Source organism: Rhinatrema bivittatum, chromosome 8, assembly GCF_901001135.1.
Source record: "Rhinatrema bivittatum chromosome 8, aRhiBiv1.1, whole genome shotgun sequence".
NCBI lineage: Eukaryota > Metazoa > Chordata > Amphibia > Gymnophiona > Rhinatrematidae > Rhinatrema > Rhinatrema bivittatum.
This window is the reverse complement of record NC_042622.1, coordinates 163,820,646-163,837,750: the sequence shown is the minus strand read 5'-3', so window position 1 is coordinate 163,837,750 and position 17,105 is coordinate 163,820,646. Positions and strand designations below refer to the sequence as shown.

Here is a 17,105-nt window from a genome sequence, read left to right as displayed (position 1 = left end):
TATCACACAACATAGAACTTTACTACTTCACTCAGGCAGGAATTCTGTCATACGGTCGAAAGACCAAATAGGCCCCATGGACGATTGAAAGAAGTCTGTAGCTCAGAGGCCAAATAAGATTTCTGCTAAACTCAAATTCACATCTACAAGATGCTCTTATTTGCTGATCCCTTGCTTTTGTCCCTGTGTCTTAGCTGTATTCATCCTTTACGTCTATCAGTGTGAAGCCTACTGGTGACTCTGATGAAGATCTGCTCTTCAGCTATCCATGCTGTTTTCCTGCTTTCACTGAATCAGTATTGTTTGCACAAGGCTCTGATGATCTGCTTTTCAGCTATCTGTGCTGTATTCATGCTTTACATGTATCAGTGTGATGCACCTGTTCTGATGAAGATCTGATCTTCAATTGTCTGTGCTGTATTCATACTTTACGTCTATCACTGTGATGCCTGCTGGGGACTCTGATGAAGATCTGCTCTTCAGCTATCTGTGCTGTATTCATGCTTTACTTGTATCAGTGTGACGATCAGGGCTCTGATAAAGGTCTGCTTTTCAGCTGTCTGTGCTGTATTCATGCTTTACATGTATCAATGTTATACCTGCATTGGGCTCTGAAGAAGATCTGCTCTTCAGCTGTCTGTCCTGTATTCATCCTTTATGTGTATCAGTGTTATACCTGCATTGGGCTCTGATGAAGATCTGCTTTTCAGCTCTCCATGCTGTATTCCTACTTTATGTGTAGCAGTGTGATGCCTGCAGGAGTTTCTGATGAAAACCTGCTCTTCAGCTGTATGTGTTGTATTCATACTTTATCTAGCTCAGTGTGATGAAGATCTGCTCTTCAGGTACTGGTGCTGTATTCATGCTTTACATGTTTCTGTCTGACTCTTGCAGGGGGCTCTGATGACGAGCAGTATGGCAGAGGCACCAATTACTTAATGAAAATTATTTTTTTATCTTTAATACATGTCTAATCAGAAGTAGAATTAAAATCTGACCTGAAATTGTGGTCTGACAGGATAATACAGAGAATTAATGTTAGATATATTATCTGTGATTAGTATCTATTGAAATTATTTGAGAATTTTTTTTCTATCTCTCTATATCATTACTTGTCAAGTTTATGCTTGTTAACTGAATATAAAAGCTTATAAATAAAGAGGAAAAAAAAATCTGAGCTGAAAGGTAATAGCTGAATTACAAAGTTATTTTTCTAGTACTGCTCAGTAGCTAGGGAGGGAGCGCCCCCTGGTGAGGGGCCACATTCACTACAATGTAGCTCGGAGTCTCCTGGGTGTGTACTGCTCCCACAGTTTATAAGGATGGAATGTCTAAACGTTTAACTTTAACCTCGTGTAACTGTTAGTACTCCCCTGAGGACAAGTTAGGCACTCCTCACATTTCAGTGTGTGCAGATCTAGAATGGCACCCACAGGATTTCCAGCTCAAGACGAGGGTAACTGCCCCACCTGAAGTCTTCAAAATAATCAGCCCACAGCTGTCTGTAAACCACCTTCTTTATTTGTACATTTGTAAAAGAAAACAGCAAAACACTCAGAATAACCATTCTCAGGTCTCCAGAGACTCAGCAAAGAGTCAAAGAACTCCCTATTTTCAACAGCCTGTCCATAATCTGTCCAAAGGGAGAATCTTCCATAAACCACAGATCACGGACTGGAGGAGGCTGGGAATTACGGCAAGGAGAGAGTCATAGTACTTACATCCCAAACCCCACGCATACCACAGACACAGAAGGGACCCACCTGTATGGCCTCCAAAACTTGGGCACCACAACATCTTTTATGCTGGTCCTTTAAAAGATGTTACCAACTACAAAGAAACACACATGTGTGCACTCACACACATGCACTTGCATGCACCCACACATGTGCACACATACACACACATGATCACTTACACACATGTACTCACACATATGCACACACATGCAATAAACAGATGTGCACTCACATGTGCACTCAGACACATAAACTCACATGCACAGACACTTGCACATGCACATTCGCATTCACAGATATGTGCATTCATGTTGCACACACATGCATTCATACACCGACTTGCACACTCATGTATGCACAGACCCGTGCAACTGCACACACATGCAGTCACACACACACACATTCACACACATGCACTCGTGCACTCACACATGGACTCACAAACACATGCACTCACACAGGTGCACTCGCACACACATGCACACATTCAGTCACTGATCACATTTTGTTTGCACACGCCACCAGATGTATGTATACATGAGTGTTCCTATACAAACATTGCACTGAGATAAACATACAGATTTCCTGCTGTTAGCAACATATTCACCACTCATATAATGGAGCTGGGATAAATTACACATGAGAAAATTAATTTTTAAGTAACTTAAATAACAAGAGAATTTTAAGGGCTAGGTTTTCACCTCATCTATTTCAAGGACACAAGCTGAAAATGTAATTCCACATCAGGATTACTTCTCCTTGCTTGCAACGAGGAAGACCAGGACAGGATCAGCATCTTCAGGAAGAGAGGGGGTCTCATTCCTATTTGGCACTGATTTGTAGCCTTTCTAGCTACAAATTGGAATCAAAAGTTTTAGATCTGCTTGGCGCAATGTTTTTTGGCAGATTGAAGTCCTGTACAGATTTTGAATCTCACAGCCTGCACCAATCTGGAACACTTTGTCCTGTTTGTTTCTTGTTTAATATTAATTGTTTTGTAAATTTTAAAAATAGCAGAAGTGTACCCAAATCTGCCCTATGACCCAAAGCCAGGAGCAGCAGGATACAGCAAATGTCATGAGCGAGCCCTAGAGCAAAGATCAAAAGGAGACACCACTATCTCAGTGTCAGAACTGTTGTAGAGTCCTGATGAATCCTGCTCAGGAGTCCCATTCTCTGCAGGAGCTGACGATACCCCACAGCCAGAAATAATGCCCCACACTGCCACGCTTGCAGGTTTCTTGCGCTGCTGTTTCCAGTCTCCGCAGAGTTTTGCTGCCTGAGTCACTGTCTCTGGGCACAAAGCGTGTTATGGTTTTCCTGTACTGTTTGCCCAGGAAGGGAAGGTTCCAAGATCAAACATGGCAAAGGCCCAGGTATTGATGGCAAGAGTGATTGTCAGTACCCCCAGAATGTTCAGCAGGAAGCCAGCTTTAGCCTGCAAATGGAGAGCAATGGAAAGAATCAGCACACGGTGTAGAGACCTTTTCTTTAAGGGAGAAACACTGGCCCAGAGAGGAATGAAAATGCTGCAGGTGGCACAAAGGTTTGGCTAATGCCTCGCAGATGGCACTGTGAGATGGCCAGAATGATGGAATGGCTTTAATTTTGTGACATTATCAAACTGTCACTGGCAGGAAATGGGCACAGATCCCAGCATGGCAGCAGGAAAAGGGCATGGGCTCCAGCATGGCATCAGAGGACACAGATCCCAGCACGGCGGCAGCATGCAGTATATATGGCTAGAACTTACCATATCGATGACCTTCAGATGCCCATAGGAAAAGGCAATAGCATTCGGTGGAGTGGCGACGGGCAGCATGAATGCCAGGGATGCAGACAGCGTGCACGGCAGCATAATGTACAGAGGATGGATGTTTATGGCCTTAGACTGGAAATCGAGGAGCACAAGGGAGAGTCAGCTGACCTCTTATTGTACATAAGCGTCATCCTGCAAGAGACCCTGCATTCCCTCCTTTATTTAACAACGTGTGCATAGGAAATTATTTTTCTGTCTGGAGATGTCCCTCCTCTGTCTGCTAAAAGTCTGCCCTAGTGGCACTGCAAGGAGGTGTTCTCAGACGCATCTTAAGAGAAAGCGCGCATGCAGACTGAATTGTAACATTCGGATTCCACCCACATAAAAAGAATTTAGTATCTGTGGATTATTTTCACTTCTACTGTTCCTTTAAAAATTAGGTACAAGGTCTGCAGGTGCAAAGCACGTGTGTCTTTTTTTTTATCCGACTAATGACTAGGGACCTTCATTTTCAGTTTTTTGTTTTAGTTTTTCCTGGTAATTTCAATGCTATAACAAAAACAATCAGTGGAAAAGCAACGTTTCCTCTGATTTTTCTCCTGTTTGTTGTAACAGGGACATTTTTACACACTGAAATGTCCCAGGAAAAATAAAATAGAAACTGAAAAACAAAGGTGCCTGCTAATGACTTACCCAGATAACATTTCGCCAGTGGGAAGGGTGGGCAATGCAAATTACGTTTGTTAGCTGGACAAGCCCCGAATGATGTAAGATAATCTTCATGGGTCAGCTCTGGCTCTTCCATCCATCCAGGCCTGTCGCCGACTCGCCGTGCTGCAGAGATGACGGATGCAGGGCCAGGGAAGGGGGGGGGGGGGGGGAGGTGATGGTCGCTGCAACCGTGGCAGCCTGTGGGTGCATTGCAAAGGAGGCGCCTCTGCAGCCCCGGGGGGTCTGCCGGACGTGCTCATCTTCTAATGCCATGCAGTGGTACCTGCGGGGGCGCGACCCTTAGTGACTGAAATCGATTATATTCAGAATATTCCGTCTGCTCATTCCTCTTGCAGTGCCACTGACCCCCACCGGCTGATCGCTGGCTTCCCTCTCACTTTTTCCCTAATCTAATCCTGAGCCTCCGAGGTGCATTCCTGCTCCATCAAAGGCCCTCCCATGGGAGGCGGAGCCAGAGATCGGCCAGGGTCTCAGGCGTTGTGCCAGGAAGTAAGCTGGGCCGTAGGGTTATTCTCTGTCTCCAGGAGCACCAGATTATGGGGTCTTCGAATTCTTTGCTTACATAAGTGAGGTAGGATATAGTTCGCCTCTGAGAGATGTGATTGACTGATTGCTTTTGCAGCTTTGTGGCAGAACAGGTAATCCTAATCTGGAGATAGGGTGCATCAGAGGCACCACCTCTGCATCCTGACCTCCTCCATCCCACACCACCTTTGCCATCCCTTCTCTTCTGGCTTTCAGCTGCTTTGGGTCTGGGAGGTTTAAGAGAAGACAGAGAAAGTAGATCTGATATTGGGAGTTCTCAAGCCTTGTGACAGACAGGTCGATGCAATAAATGTGCGTTAAAACGGACGCCCGATGCAATGTTTAAATGAGCTGCTGCAGTGAAAAGGACGAGCTAGAGAAGAATTACGCATCCCTAGTACTCCAATGCATCAGGCGCTCACAACTGCAATGGGTGCTCAATACGAGTGTCCGTTTTATCCCACTACATGTTGATTTTGCCCAATACACACGCACAATAGCAAGGGGCGAAATCGGTCTGGAGTGTGACCATTGTGTGTGTACATTGTGCATCCAGAATTTTTTTTTAATCAAGCCATTACATTATACCTTTATTCTTAAACACCACAAACAGTAGGTTTAAGTATCGTAATGATACTAAGAAGGAGGAACCACAGAGGACCGTATTTTTTTAAATTTCTCCAGTGCCCTTGACTTGTGGATTAACTTAAAGCCATCTCCAGGGCAGGAGTTAAATTTGCCACCTTAAAAAGTGTGCATTGGGCACCCAGCGATGTTCTGCATTGGGGCGGGGTAACAGCTAATAGCCTCGTCTTACATGGAATTTACGGGTGATGCGCACTATCGGCTACGCATTTGTTTGGGCGCATGTTTTGGATGCGCTGATCTCCTTATTGCATCGGGTGCCAGGCTAGCACATCCAAAACGTAAATCTGTGCCCTAGGCTGGGCACTCTTTATTGCATCGGCCTGAGAAAGAATTAGGAGTGTCTGCTTCCAGGAGCCTCTGCTGCTGATGCCTGAGGACCTGTCTACACTATAAATGACCTGCAGAGTTGTTCAGACTTTGGGTGCAGTACCTTCTGATGGCTCTGTATCCATTCGGGGTAGCCTGCAAGGACTTACCATGGAGGCCAGGATCGGCAGGAACAGAGTGGTGGTTGCCACGTTGCTGGTGCATTCCGTGAACGTGGCCACCATGAGGCACATTATTAGGGCAATTGCTGGTGGTGGGATACTCTCTAGGGGGCTCAGCTTCTCCCCCAGCCATTGCGACAAGCCTGATTCCTGAGAGAGAAGAAAGAAAGGCACCTGTCTTTCCCTCTGTATCTGCACATCGTTTCTGTCATTACACAGCAGTGAAGCTTGTTCTTACTTTCAATAAGATTCTTATTTAATAAACAGCACAGCTCTCTTTCTCCGAGGATTGAGAGCCTCCACATATTGGCCTACAATGGACTTCCCCCAGGGAGTCTCTCCGAATGGGTTTGTTTTACAAATATCGTGTCAGGATCGAAGCTCACTCATAAGCTATGATAAACTGGATGCAATCTCAGTCTCCCAGATTTACTGCAGGTGCCCTTAAGGGAGCTTCCTTCAGGAAGCCCCTAGGGTGTAATATGTACAGGCAGCACACTAAGGTGCTCCTGGAAGTTCTTCTTAACCAGGTGGGAACTATTTCTGCATCTTTCAGCCTCGTTTCCCTGGTCTCTGAGAGCATCGCTTGGGGCGTTGGGGTCTTCTCTTTCTGCATACCTTGTACATAATAGTGGCTTGGTTCTTAGTGTCTCTTCAGCAGCTGCCTGAGGGAATTCTGCCTGCTGCTCCCCTGACGAGTCACATGAGGGCGCTGTGGCATTCAGTACATTGAACACACAGTAAAAAAAAAACCAGAAAGAGTGCCAGACATACCTGGGGAGGCAGATTCTGCCAGTGCAAACGGCCCAAGGGAGGGGGCTGAATAGGGCTGAGAGGGCCTGTGCTGCTCCCTGAGATGAGGGGGAAGGGGGCAACTTTTTACTGAGCAAAGATCAGAACAAAGTGGAAACTTGTGAGCGGTAACAGACCCCACCCCATTCACATTCAGACCTCCTGCACTGAAGAAGGGCCCTGACCTGGAGCAGAGTCTGACTCCCTGGCAGCCTCCGAGCCTCCTGCACTGGGGGGGGGGGGGAGGGGTGTCTTCTGTGGTAAAGGTGCTAAAACAGACTTCCCTGGTCCCTAATTTCACCATCTTATACTGAGCAGAGAGACTGACCAGAAACGGCAAGCTCTTGGTCTGCTTACCTCACTGCCTTTGGCGAGGGCGAATCCCCCTCCCAGCAGAATGACGATGTTCCAGGGCATCTTCTGGTGCACCACCTTCCAGTCCAGCAGGGCGGGAGGAGCCTGCATCTTCCTCGTGTCTCCTGATGCCAGGGAGAAAAGCCGTCAGCCATGAAAGGCCTTGCCCAGGACACACCTGGCTCCAATCAGGGTAACGTTTTATGGGACTCGTTTGTATTTTAATGAGGTAACCCGCATTAAACAAATGTTTGCAAGGAGCAGAATGTAAGTGGCTTGAAATAAGTAACAATTTTGCCCAGAATGATGACAACAAAAGGACAAAAAAAAAAAGAAAGGAACCATTACAAACTGATAATAAGACAAGCGATGGGTGACTAAGAAAGATGTAGCCTTGCCTAGTCAGTCAGGGCATTCTTAGATTCCCAATATTGTGGCTGTTTCAGATCTTGGCCCTTAATTTCACTATTAAATATCTGAATATCTAAACCCTGGCAGTCTGTAACTCTGCTTTGTAAGGCAATAAAAGATGAAAGATTATGGAGAGAGTAAGGGAGAAAGAAAAGAAGAATGTGAAAGGCAGGAAGGGAAGAGGCCTGCAAAAGGATGGGTGGTTGGAAAGACAGCTAGGGAGGAGATGAGTTGGAAAATGAACCTTGGATACCTTGAGCTCTCCAGTGAAAGAAAGAGACCTCAGTTGGTTCCCAAGGTCTGTGAAGAGAAGCAAAAGTCCAGGTCTCTTTCTCACACAGCCCTTCCGAATTACCAGGGGTCACCTGGAAAGGCCACAGAATAACCCTGCACTACGGCATGAAGTGCACTCTTACAAAGTCGGACAGCAGCACAGGACTGGCTGCTTGTGCGGCTCCTATGGGGAACTGATAAACGGCAGCACATGACCTCGTTCCAAAACCCTGCCATTTGCGTTTCTGTTTTTCATGAATGAGGAATGTTGCTTATTCCAAAGCATGCTGTAAAGAAACTTTGGGGAATTTTTAAAATAACTGTAGGCACGCACTCAGCCTCATGGTTTAGAGAGTACAATGAGTTCTCACACCGCTTTCTGCATGCAATGTAGTCTAGGACAGCACTACTTGTTCTCACAGTGCCTCCTAATGGGAGAGACTGGGAATGCAGGAGCTGTGAATCCCCTCCCACCACCACTGCCACACACACATTATCAGTACTTCTGCACCATTCTCTACAGCACCTCCTGCTGGGAGAGACTGGTACTACGGAAGCTATGATCTTCCTCACAATCAGTGCTCCTGCACCATTCCCTACACATCTCCTGCTGGGACAAACTGGGACTGCAGGAGGTGTGATCTCCACCACAGTCAGTGCTGCTGCACCATTTCCTACACTACCTCCTGCTGGAAGAGGCTGGGACTGCAGGAGCTGTGAGCTCCCCCTCCCCCCCCCCCCCCCCCCCCCCCCCCCACACACAATCAGTATTTCTGCACCATTCCCTACAGCACTTCCTGCTGGGATAGACTGGGACTGCAGGAGCTGTGAGCTCTCCCACCATCAGTGCTCCTGCACCATTCCCTATACTGCCTTCTGCTGGAAGAGACTGGGACTGCAGGAGCTGTGAGTTCTCCCACAGTCAGTGCTGCTGCACCATTCCCTACACTGCCTCCTGCTGGAAGAGACTGGGACTGCAGGAGCTGTGATCTCCCTACAGTTAGTGCTCCTGTGCCATTCCCTACAGCACTTCCTGCTGGGAGAGGCTGGGACTGCAGAAGTTTCAGATATCTGCAGTCATCATTCCCAATTCTACACAGCAGTACATGGGAATATTTCCATATAAATTTGGAGGCTGGGTTGGACTTTTACCTGTTTGCTCTGAACTCAAAGAACCAAACGTGGGAATCTGTGAAGGGAAGACGAACAACATAATGGAAATGAAGATGGCGACTGTAGCATCAGTGACGTAGCTGAAAGAGATGCACATGATGACAAAGAATTTAGGGTATGATCCTCTCCTGTGGCACTGGATAGCAGCTTCTGGTGTATGATGGATTGAAGTATAGAAAAATGCATGCAGAGGAAATCAACACTTTCATTCCCCAAGAACTGCGAGATCTGGAGCTCTCTGTCTAAGTGTCATTTTTAGTTGCAGGATAAGTGAGGATGTGCGCCTTAGCTTCTGTCTCAGGACACTTGATCACTAGGGTCAGTAGGATTCCCTATAGGCTCTCATAATACATGATCAGTAGAATCTGTTTAAGATCTCAGGACACATGATCACTAAGGTCAGTAGGATCCTATAGGCTCTCATAATACATGATCAGTAGGGCCTCTTTAAGGTCTCAGGACACATGATCACTAGGGTCAGTAGGATCCCTATAGGCTCTCATAATACATGACCAGTAGAGTCTGTTTAAGGACTCAGGACACATGATCACTAGGGTCAGTAGGATCTCTATAGGCTCTCATAATACATGACCAGTAGAGTCTGTTTAAGGTCTCAGGACACATGATCACTAAGGTCAGTAGGATCCCTATAGGCTCCCATAATATTTGATCAGTAGGGCCTCTTTAAGGTCTCAGGACACATGATCACTAGGGTCAGCAGGATCCCTATAGGCTCTCATAATACATGACCAGTAGAGTCTGTTTAAGGTCTCAGGACACATGATCACTAAGGTCAGTAGGATCCCTATAGGCTCTCATAATACATGACCAGTAGAGTCTGTTTAAGGTCTCAGGACACATGATCACTAAGGTCAGTAGGATCCCTATAGGCTCTCATAATACATGACCAGTTTAAGGTCTCAGGACACATGATCAGTGAGGTCTCAGAACACAGGGTCCATAGGGGTCTCGGTATAGTCGATAATGTTGGATATGCTTTTTATTCATCTAATTTCTATTTCATCAGCATACTTACTCTTTGCCTCCTCGGTTGAAGCTGTTGGTTGCCCAACCTGGCATGAAGCCGGGATCCCGGCTGAACCATAGGAGGACTAGTAAAACAAACAGGATCAGGACATTGATCTCAGCAGAGTTCATGGATCCCAGCTTCCTGTGCTCTTCTTTGATGACCTGGTAGGCCTTTTTTTCTTTCTCTTTCTGTTTGGGATTCACACCACATCCAAAATTCTTCCGAAAGCTGGAGAATAAAAAAGTAAGCTATCAGCTCTTGGGAATATTTTCAGTTCGTGGCATCTTCTGTCTTCCCTTGTCACATGGACTTACTTAATTCCCAGGAACATTATCTGCAGCCAGATCCAGGAGAAAATGAGCAGCACGACCATGGTAGGGAAAGCAAAGCCAAACCAGGAGGCAAAATTAATGACATTATTATTGTCTGGAAAGAGCCTGGAAAGTAAAAGAAACACTATGGTTACTGTCAGTCCTTGTCTTGCCGCTGAATCTACCTCCCTTGAGCCTCCCACCCTGACCTCTGGTTCTAGCACTGCTTTTCCACTGAAAATGCTTCTTGTGCATTCCTGATAAGAACATAAGAAATTGCCATGTTGGGTCCGACCAAGAGTCCATCAAGCCCAGCATCCTGTTTCCAACAGAGGCCAAACCAGGCCACAAGAACCTGGCAATTACCCAAACACCAAGAAGATCCCATGCTACTGATGCAATTAATAGCAGTGGCTATTCCCTAAGTAAACTTGATTAATAGCAATTAATGGACTTCTCTTCCAAGAACTTATCCAAACCTTTTTTGAACCCAGCTATACTAACTGCACTAACCACATCCTCTGGCAACAAATTCCAGAGCTTTATTGTACGTTGAGTGAAAAAGAATTTTTTCCGATTAGTCTTAAATGTGCTACTTGCTAACTTCATGGAATGCCCCCTAGTCCTTCTATTATTCGAAAGTGTAAATAACCGAGTCACATCTACTCGTTCAAGACCTCTCATGATCTTAAAGACCTCTATCATATCCCCCCTCAGCCATCTCTTCTCCATGCTGAAAAGCCCTAACCTCTTCAGCCTTTCCTCATAGGGGAGCTGTTCCATCCCCTTTATCATTTTGGTTGCCCTTCTCTGTACCTTCTCCATTGCAACTATATCTTTTTTGAGATATGGTGACCAGAATTGTACACAGTATTCAAGGTGTGGTCTCACCATGGAGCGATATAGAGGCATTATGACATTTTCCGTTTTATTAACCATTCCCTTCCTAATAATTCCTAACATTCTATTTGCTTTTTTGACTGCTGCAGCACACTGAGCCGACGATTTCAATGTATTATCTACTATGATGCCTAGATCTCTTTCTTGGGTGGTAGCTCCTAATATGGAACCTAACATCGTGTAACTACAGCAAGGGTTATTTTTCCCTATATGCAACACCTTGCACTTGTCCACATTAAATTTCATCTGTCATTTGGATGCCCAATCTTCCAGTCTTGCAAGGTCCTCCTGTAATGTATCACAGTCTGCTTGTGATTTAACTACTCTGAATAATTTTGTATCATCCGCAAATTTGATAATGTCACTCGTCGTATTCCTTTCCAGATCATTTATATATATATTGAAAAGCACCGGTCCAAGTACAGATCCCTGAGGCACTCCACTGTTTACCCTTTTCCACTGAGAAAATTGACCATTTAGTCCTACTCTCTGTTTCCTGTCTTTTAACCAGTTTTTAATCCACGAAAGGACATCGCCTCCTATCCCATGACTTTTTAGTTTTCGTAGAAGCCTCTCATGAGGGACTTTGCCAAACGCCTTCTGAAAATCCAAATACACTACATCTACCGGTTCACCTTTATCCACATGTTTATTAACCCCTTCAAAAAAATGAAGCAGGTTTGTTAGGCAAGACTTCCTTTGGGTAAATCCATGTTGACTGTGTTCCATTAAATCATGTCTTTCTATATGCTCTACAATTTTGATCTTGAGGATAGTTTCCACTATTTTTCCTGGCACTGAAGTTAGGCTCACTGGTCTATAGTTACCCGGATCGCCCCTGGAGCCTTTTTTAAATATTGGGGTTACATTGGCCACCTTCCAGTCTTCAGGTACAATGGATGATTTTAATGATAGGTTACAAATTTTAACTAATAGGTCAGAAATTTCATTTTTTAGTTCCTTCAGAACCCTAGGATGCATACCATCTGGTCCAGGTGACTTGCTACTCTTTAGTTTGTCAATCTGGCCTACTACATCTTCCAGGTTGACAGTGATTTCGTTCAGTTCGTCTGACTCATCACCCCTGAAAACCATCTCCAGAACTGGTATCTCCCTAACATCCTCATTAGTAAACACGGAAGCAAAGAATTCATTTAGTCTTTCTACAATTGCCGTATCTTCCCTAAGAGCCCCTTTAACCCCTCTGTCATCTAATGGTCCAACCGACTCCCTCACAGGTTTCTTGCTTTGGATATATTTAAAAAAGTTTTTATTATGAGTTTTTGCCTCTATGGCCAACTTCATTTCAAATTCTCTCTTCGCCTGTTTTATCAATGTTTTACACTTAACTTGACAATGCTTATGTTTTATCCTATTTTCTTCAGATGGATCCTTCTTCCAATTTTTGAAGGATGATTTTTTGGCTAAAATAGCCTCTTTCACCTCACCTTTTAACCATGACGGTAATCGTTTTGCCTTCCTTCCACCTTTCTTAATGCGCGGAATACATATGGACTGTGCCTCTAGGATTGTATTTTTAAACAATGTCCAAGCCTGTTGAACACTTTTAACCTTTGCAGCTGCACCTTTCAGTTTTTTTCTGACTATTTTCCTCATTTTATCAAAGTTTCCCTTTTGAAAGTTTAGTGTTAGAGCAGCAGATTTACTTATTGTCCCCCTTCCAGTTATTAGTTTAAATTTGATCATGTTATGATCACTGTTGCCAAGTGGCCCCACCACCATTACCTCTCTTACCAAATCCTGTGTTCCACTAAGAATTAAATCTAAAATAGCTCCCTCTCTTGTTGGTTCCTGAACCAATTGCTCCATGAAGCAATCATTTATTACATCCAGGAACTTTATATCTCTAGCAAGTCCTGATTTTACATTTACCCAGTCAATATTGGGGTAATTGAAATCTCCCATTATTATTGCACTGCCAAATTGGTTTGCTTCCCTGATTTCTCTTAGCATTTCATCATCTGTCTGACCATTTTGTCCAGGTGGACGGTAGTATACTCCTATCACTATACTCTTACCCAACACACTTGGGATTTCTACCCATATAGATTCTACTGAGCATATAGTCTCTTGTATGATCTTTAGCTTGTTGGACTCTATACCCTCCCGGACATAAAGTGCCACACCTCTGAGATATTTGAATGTTTCTGTCTCTCCTCTCTTCTAGGATATTCCCAGGCAGATTAAGTGTCTCTTCACCATCAGTTCAGGTGTGCTGATGTGTTTAACTCCTTCCCTCCTCTGGGTGTACTCATGCCTTTCTTGTTTCATGATGACAGGCCCAGTTATTTCTAATATGTTTTATATTAGTTTCTGATTGTTTTGAGGGCATGATTATAATTATAAACCAGCAATCGAGGCTTGTCCAGCTGTTTTTATGCATTGGGAATGTCATTTGTCATTTGAAGGATCCCAAACGTTTCTGGGCTGTTCCATAGGAAGGGAGTGGAGGTCTCAGTCGCTGGAATGCAAACTTACTCATCAATCTGGCCTTTCAGAACCAGGTTGGGTGTGGTGCCAGTCAATGTGGCAATGCCCCCGATGCTGGCAGCGTAGCACACACACAGACTCATCCCTTTACAGAGCTTCTGGTGCTTCTCCTCCTTTCTGATCTCCTTCTCTTTCTGTGAGGCCAAGTCGACCACAACTACCAGCTCTTTATCTGGAAAGAGAGCGATGGAAGAGAGTTAGAGGCACCAAGAAACTCAGAGACTGGTTGGATACAGAAGCAGAGAGACTGAGAGCCCTGCAGACAGGCAGACTGGGTACAGAGTCAGGGAGGCCGAGATCCTCAGAGATAGGTTGGACACAGAAGCAGAGCTGCCAGGAGCCATTGAGACAGGGTAGACAATGAATCAGACACTGAGAACCTTAGAGGCACAAACTCACTTTCCTTGTTCTCGGTGCCCTTGGCATCGGAGATTGCATTTTCTTGCAGCTCAAAACCCAGATTCACATACTTATTATCTTTCTTAATGTGATCTTCTTCCTATAGAACAGCATAAGAACATATGAATAGCAAAACCGGGTCAGAACAAAGGTGCATCTTAACCCAGCATCCCGTCTCAGACTGTGGCACGCAGCTGGCACTCAGAAGGAGCGTATAAGAAGCAGGGCACGTGGAGCATTGTCCACCCCTGCCGGACCTTTCCGGTTTCCAGCTGTCACGGTTTAGAGAAGCCTCGAGCTTGGAGGTGGTGTCCCTGACTGGTACTGGGACTGGGGCTGATGCATCTGCCAGGAATGAGTCTAATCCCTCTCTGACCTCAACTGTACATCCTGTGAGCTTCCTGCCAGTGTCATCGGGTGCCTCCTTGCTCTCGTATTATGAAATTCAGTGATGAATAAATACTTCCCTGTTTGCTTTCCCCCACCCCTTTCACGATTTTAGATGCCTGGAAAATCTCTCTTTTCCAAGCTAAAGGGTCTTTCATTCTTGCTCTCCGCTGGACCTCTTCCAGGTGTTCGCTCTCCTTTTTGAGATGGGGTAAGCAGCAGACGTGCCCACAGCAGTAGCAGCTCCTGGCTGAAGCTTCCCCTCTGCCCTGCTCTGCTGCTCTTGTAGTGACTGCTCTCAGTTAATTCTGCCCCCGGCTACCTTCTGGGGTAGATATGTTCCTTGCAGGACCATTTTTTTGCACGAGATGAATGGGGGAAAATGACAAAAATAGTAATAATGACAGTAAAGTAAAATTACAGGCTACAGAGAGGACAAAAGGAAGGCCCATTGCCGTGTTTTGGTCCTGGTCCATATATCAGGGGAATCTGAATCTGTGTGGAAAATTATTTAGTCTTCTTTGTTTTAAAGTTATCAATCTTTTACATTATTTTCCAAGCTAAACACTTGAGATGCAAAACATGTAATTAAGCAAAATTACACCAATGTGGAAATCTTTTAAGAGAAACAATACTTCACATGTTACATTTTAGGCCACAATACGGACCAACCGTGCATCTGATATTCACAATCTAGAGGTAATGCTTAAGAAATTAGCGGTAACGGGTCTATATATTAAAACAATATCATTGAGCTCCTTAAATCTCTCTTAGCCAGAGGCTGGGAACTAACCCAAACCTTCCCCCTTATTACTAATAAAATTAACTAATTGGAAAGGAAGAAAAAAATTGATATGAAACACCTTGATATTTTACCAGGCATTGGCATGGAAATTTAAGTACATAGAATGCTCCCAATTGTAGAACTCTAGGTTTTAATATCAAGAATTGGCGTCAACACTTCTGCGTTTGCCTGGAAAGATCAGGGAACATCTGTATTTTACAATTCAAAAAAGGTTCCTTCCGATACTGAAAGAACTTTTTGAAAATCCACTCCTTGTCAGAATCCAGCAGAAACGTGACAATCAACGTAGATGGCACTGCTAAATCTTCATCTGAATGTTCCAATATATCCGAGATATTCATCTTAGGTACTTCTTTAGCTTGAAACTCTTTTTCTTCTTGGGTTAGGACTTTCTTTATTTGTGGTATATAATACACTTTAGCTACTATAGGAAGTATTTCTTCTGGAATCATCAATGATTCAATTAGATACCTTTTCCAGATATCTTTAGGTGAGATAAATGGGATTTTTGGAAAATTTATATAACGAATATTCTTTGCACATGCAAGATTTTCCAAATTTTCCAATTTAAAATTGAATGAAGTGTTTTCCTTAATAATCTCTTGCTGGGTAAGAGTTAGACTTTCAATTTTTGTACTATGTAAGTCCCGGATCTTTTTACTTTCACCCATATCTTTTTCAACAGATTCCAATCTTCTATCTACATCTTGAAATGCTTTAGAGATATTATTAACTTGTATTGAGACATTTGTATTCAAAGAATTAATGGCTTCCCAAATCGTTTCGAGGCTAAACTGCTGAGGTCTCACCAACTCTGTTATCTGAAATGGGGGTATTTGGATTCTTTCCCATAACCCTGGGTTTGGGCGATTGGAGCCACATTTTTGCCCGGATAAAGAGGGGCCTCTCCTTCCAACAGCGGGGGCTCCTGGAGGGACTCACCTAGGGCACTGACTTCCGATCCCTACGAGTCCCTCCACCGATGCTGGGGTCGGGCCTCTGCTGGATTCTCGGGCGGTGATCTCTCTACCAGAGATAGCGTTGTCATCAGCTCAGGGGAGGTTGCAGGCTCCTCTTCCCCCCGCTCCACTCCCAGTGAGCCCTCCACGGCTTTTCCTGTGACCCGGATACATGGGCATCCATTGGCCCCGCTGAAACTTGTGGTGAGGATGTCTCCGGAGCTAGACGCTCCCTCGCCCTGCATTTGCGGGCTGAATGCGGCATAATCCGCGAAGAAAAAGTCAGGTAAAGGAAAACCAGAAGCCCAAATGACTCGCTAATCTGCCATCTAGGGTCCATTATTTAGCCTTTTCTAGAAAACCATACAGGATAACTTTTAAAACTGCTCACTGGTGCCCATTTACGAGTGTACATGGGCACACGCAAAGTTGCTACAGTATTTTATAATCTGCATGCAAACGATATGCACAGGCTATATAATACGAGTACATATGTGCACAAACATACTCACACATATAAAAAGCACGAGCTGTGCAAGTTTGGATTTATCCAGGGAAATACCAGCACTTAGCTGTGTAAGTCTAAGAAGCACTACATAGTCAGTTAAATCAGAAAGCCTGATAAGTAGCAATTTTTTTTTTAAGACAAGGCCCTCAAGGTCCATTCAGTGTAGAATGTGATGGCAGACAAGGACCTCAAGGTCCATACAGTGTAGAATGTGATGACAGACAAGGACCTCAAGGTCCATATAGTGTAGAATGTGATGGCAGAGAAGGACCTCAAGGTCCACTGAGTGTAGAATGTGATGGCAGAGAAGGACCTCAAAGTCCATTCAGTGTAAAATGTGATGACAGATAAGGACCTCGAGGTCCATTGAGTATAGAATGTGGTGGCAGACAAGGACCTCA

The 17,105-nt window shown here is 44.6% G+C and overlaps 1 protein-coding gene across 3 annotated transcripts in view; it reads right to left on the bottom strand.

Annotated features, from left to right (window-relative positions):
* Positions 1 to 1,499: 1,499 nt before the first annotated feature.
* Positions 1,500 to 17,105, bottom strand: part of SLC13A2 (solute carrier family 13 member 2) — a 41,010-nt gene continuing 25,404 nt past the window's right edge. For all 3 annotated transcript variants that reach the window (XM_029613095.1, XM_029613096.1, XM_029613097.1), the window contains 9 exons: positions 14,046 to 14,145; positions 13,635 to 13,818; positions 10,239 to 10,361; positions 9,931 to 10,152; positions 8,874 to 8,974; positions 7,041 to 7,162; positions 5,880 to 6,041; positions 3,493 to 3,630; positions 1,500 to 3,177 (listed from right to left, as the gene is read on the bottom strand). In XM_029613095.1, coding sequence (XP_029468955.1) covers positions 3,049 to 3,177; positions 3,493 to 3,630; positions 5,880 to 6,041; positions 7,041 to 7,162; positions 8,874 to 8,974; positions 9,931 to 10,152; positions 10,239 to 10,361; positions 13,635 to 13,818; positions 14,046 to 14,145 — 1,281 coding nt within the window. In that variant the 3' untranslated portion in view covers positions 1,500 to 3,048. The remainder of the gene's footprint in view (positions 3,178 to 3,492; positions 3,631 to 5,879; positions 6,042 to 7,040; positions 7,163 to 8,873; positions 8,975 to 9,930; positions 10,153 to 10,238; positions 10,362 to 13,634; positions 13,819 to 14,045; positions 14,146 to 17,105) is intronic.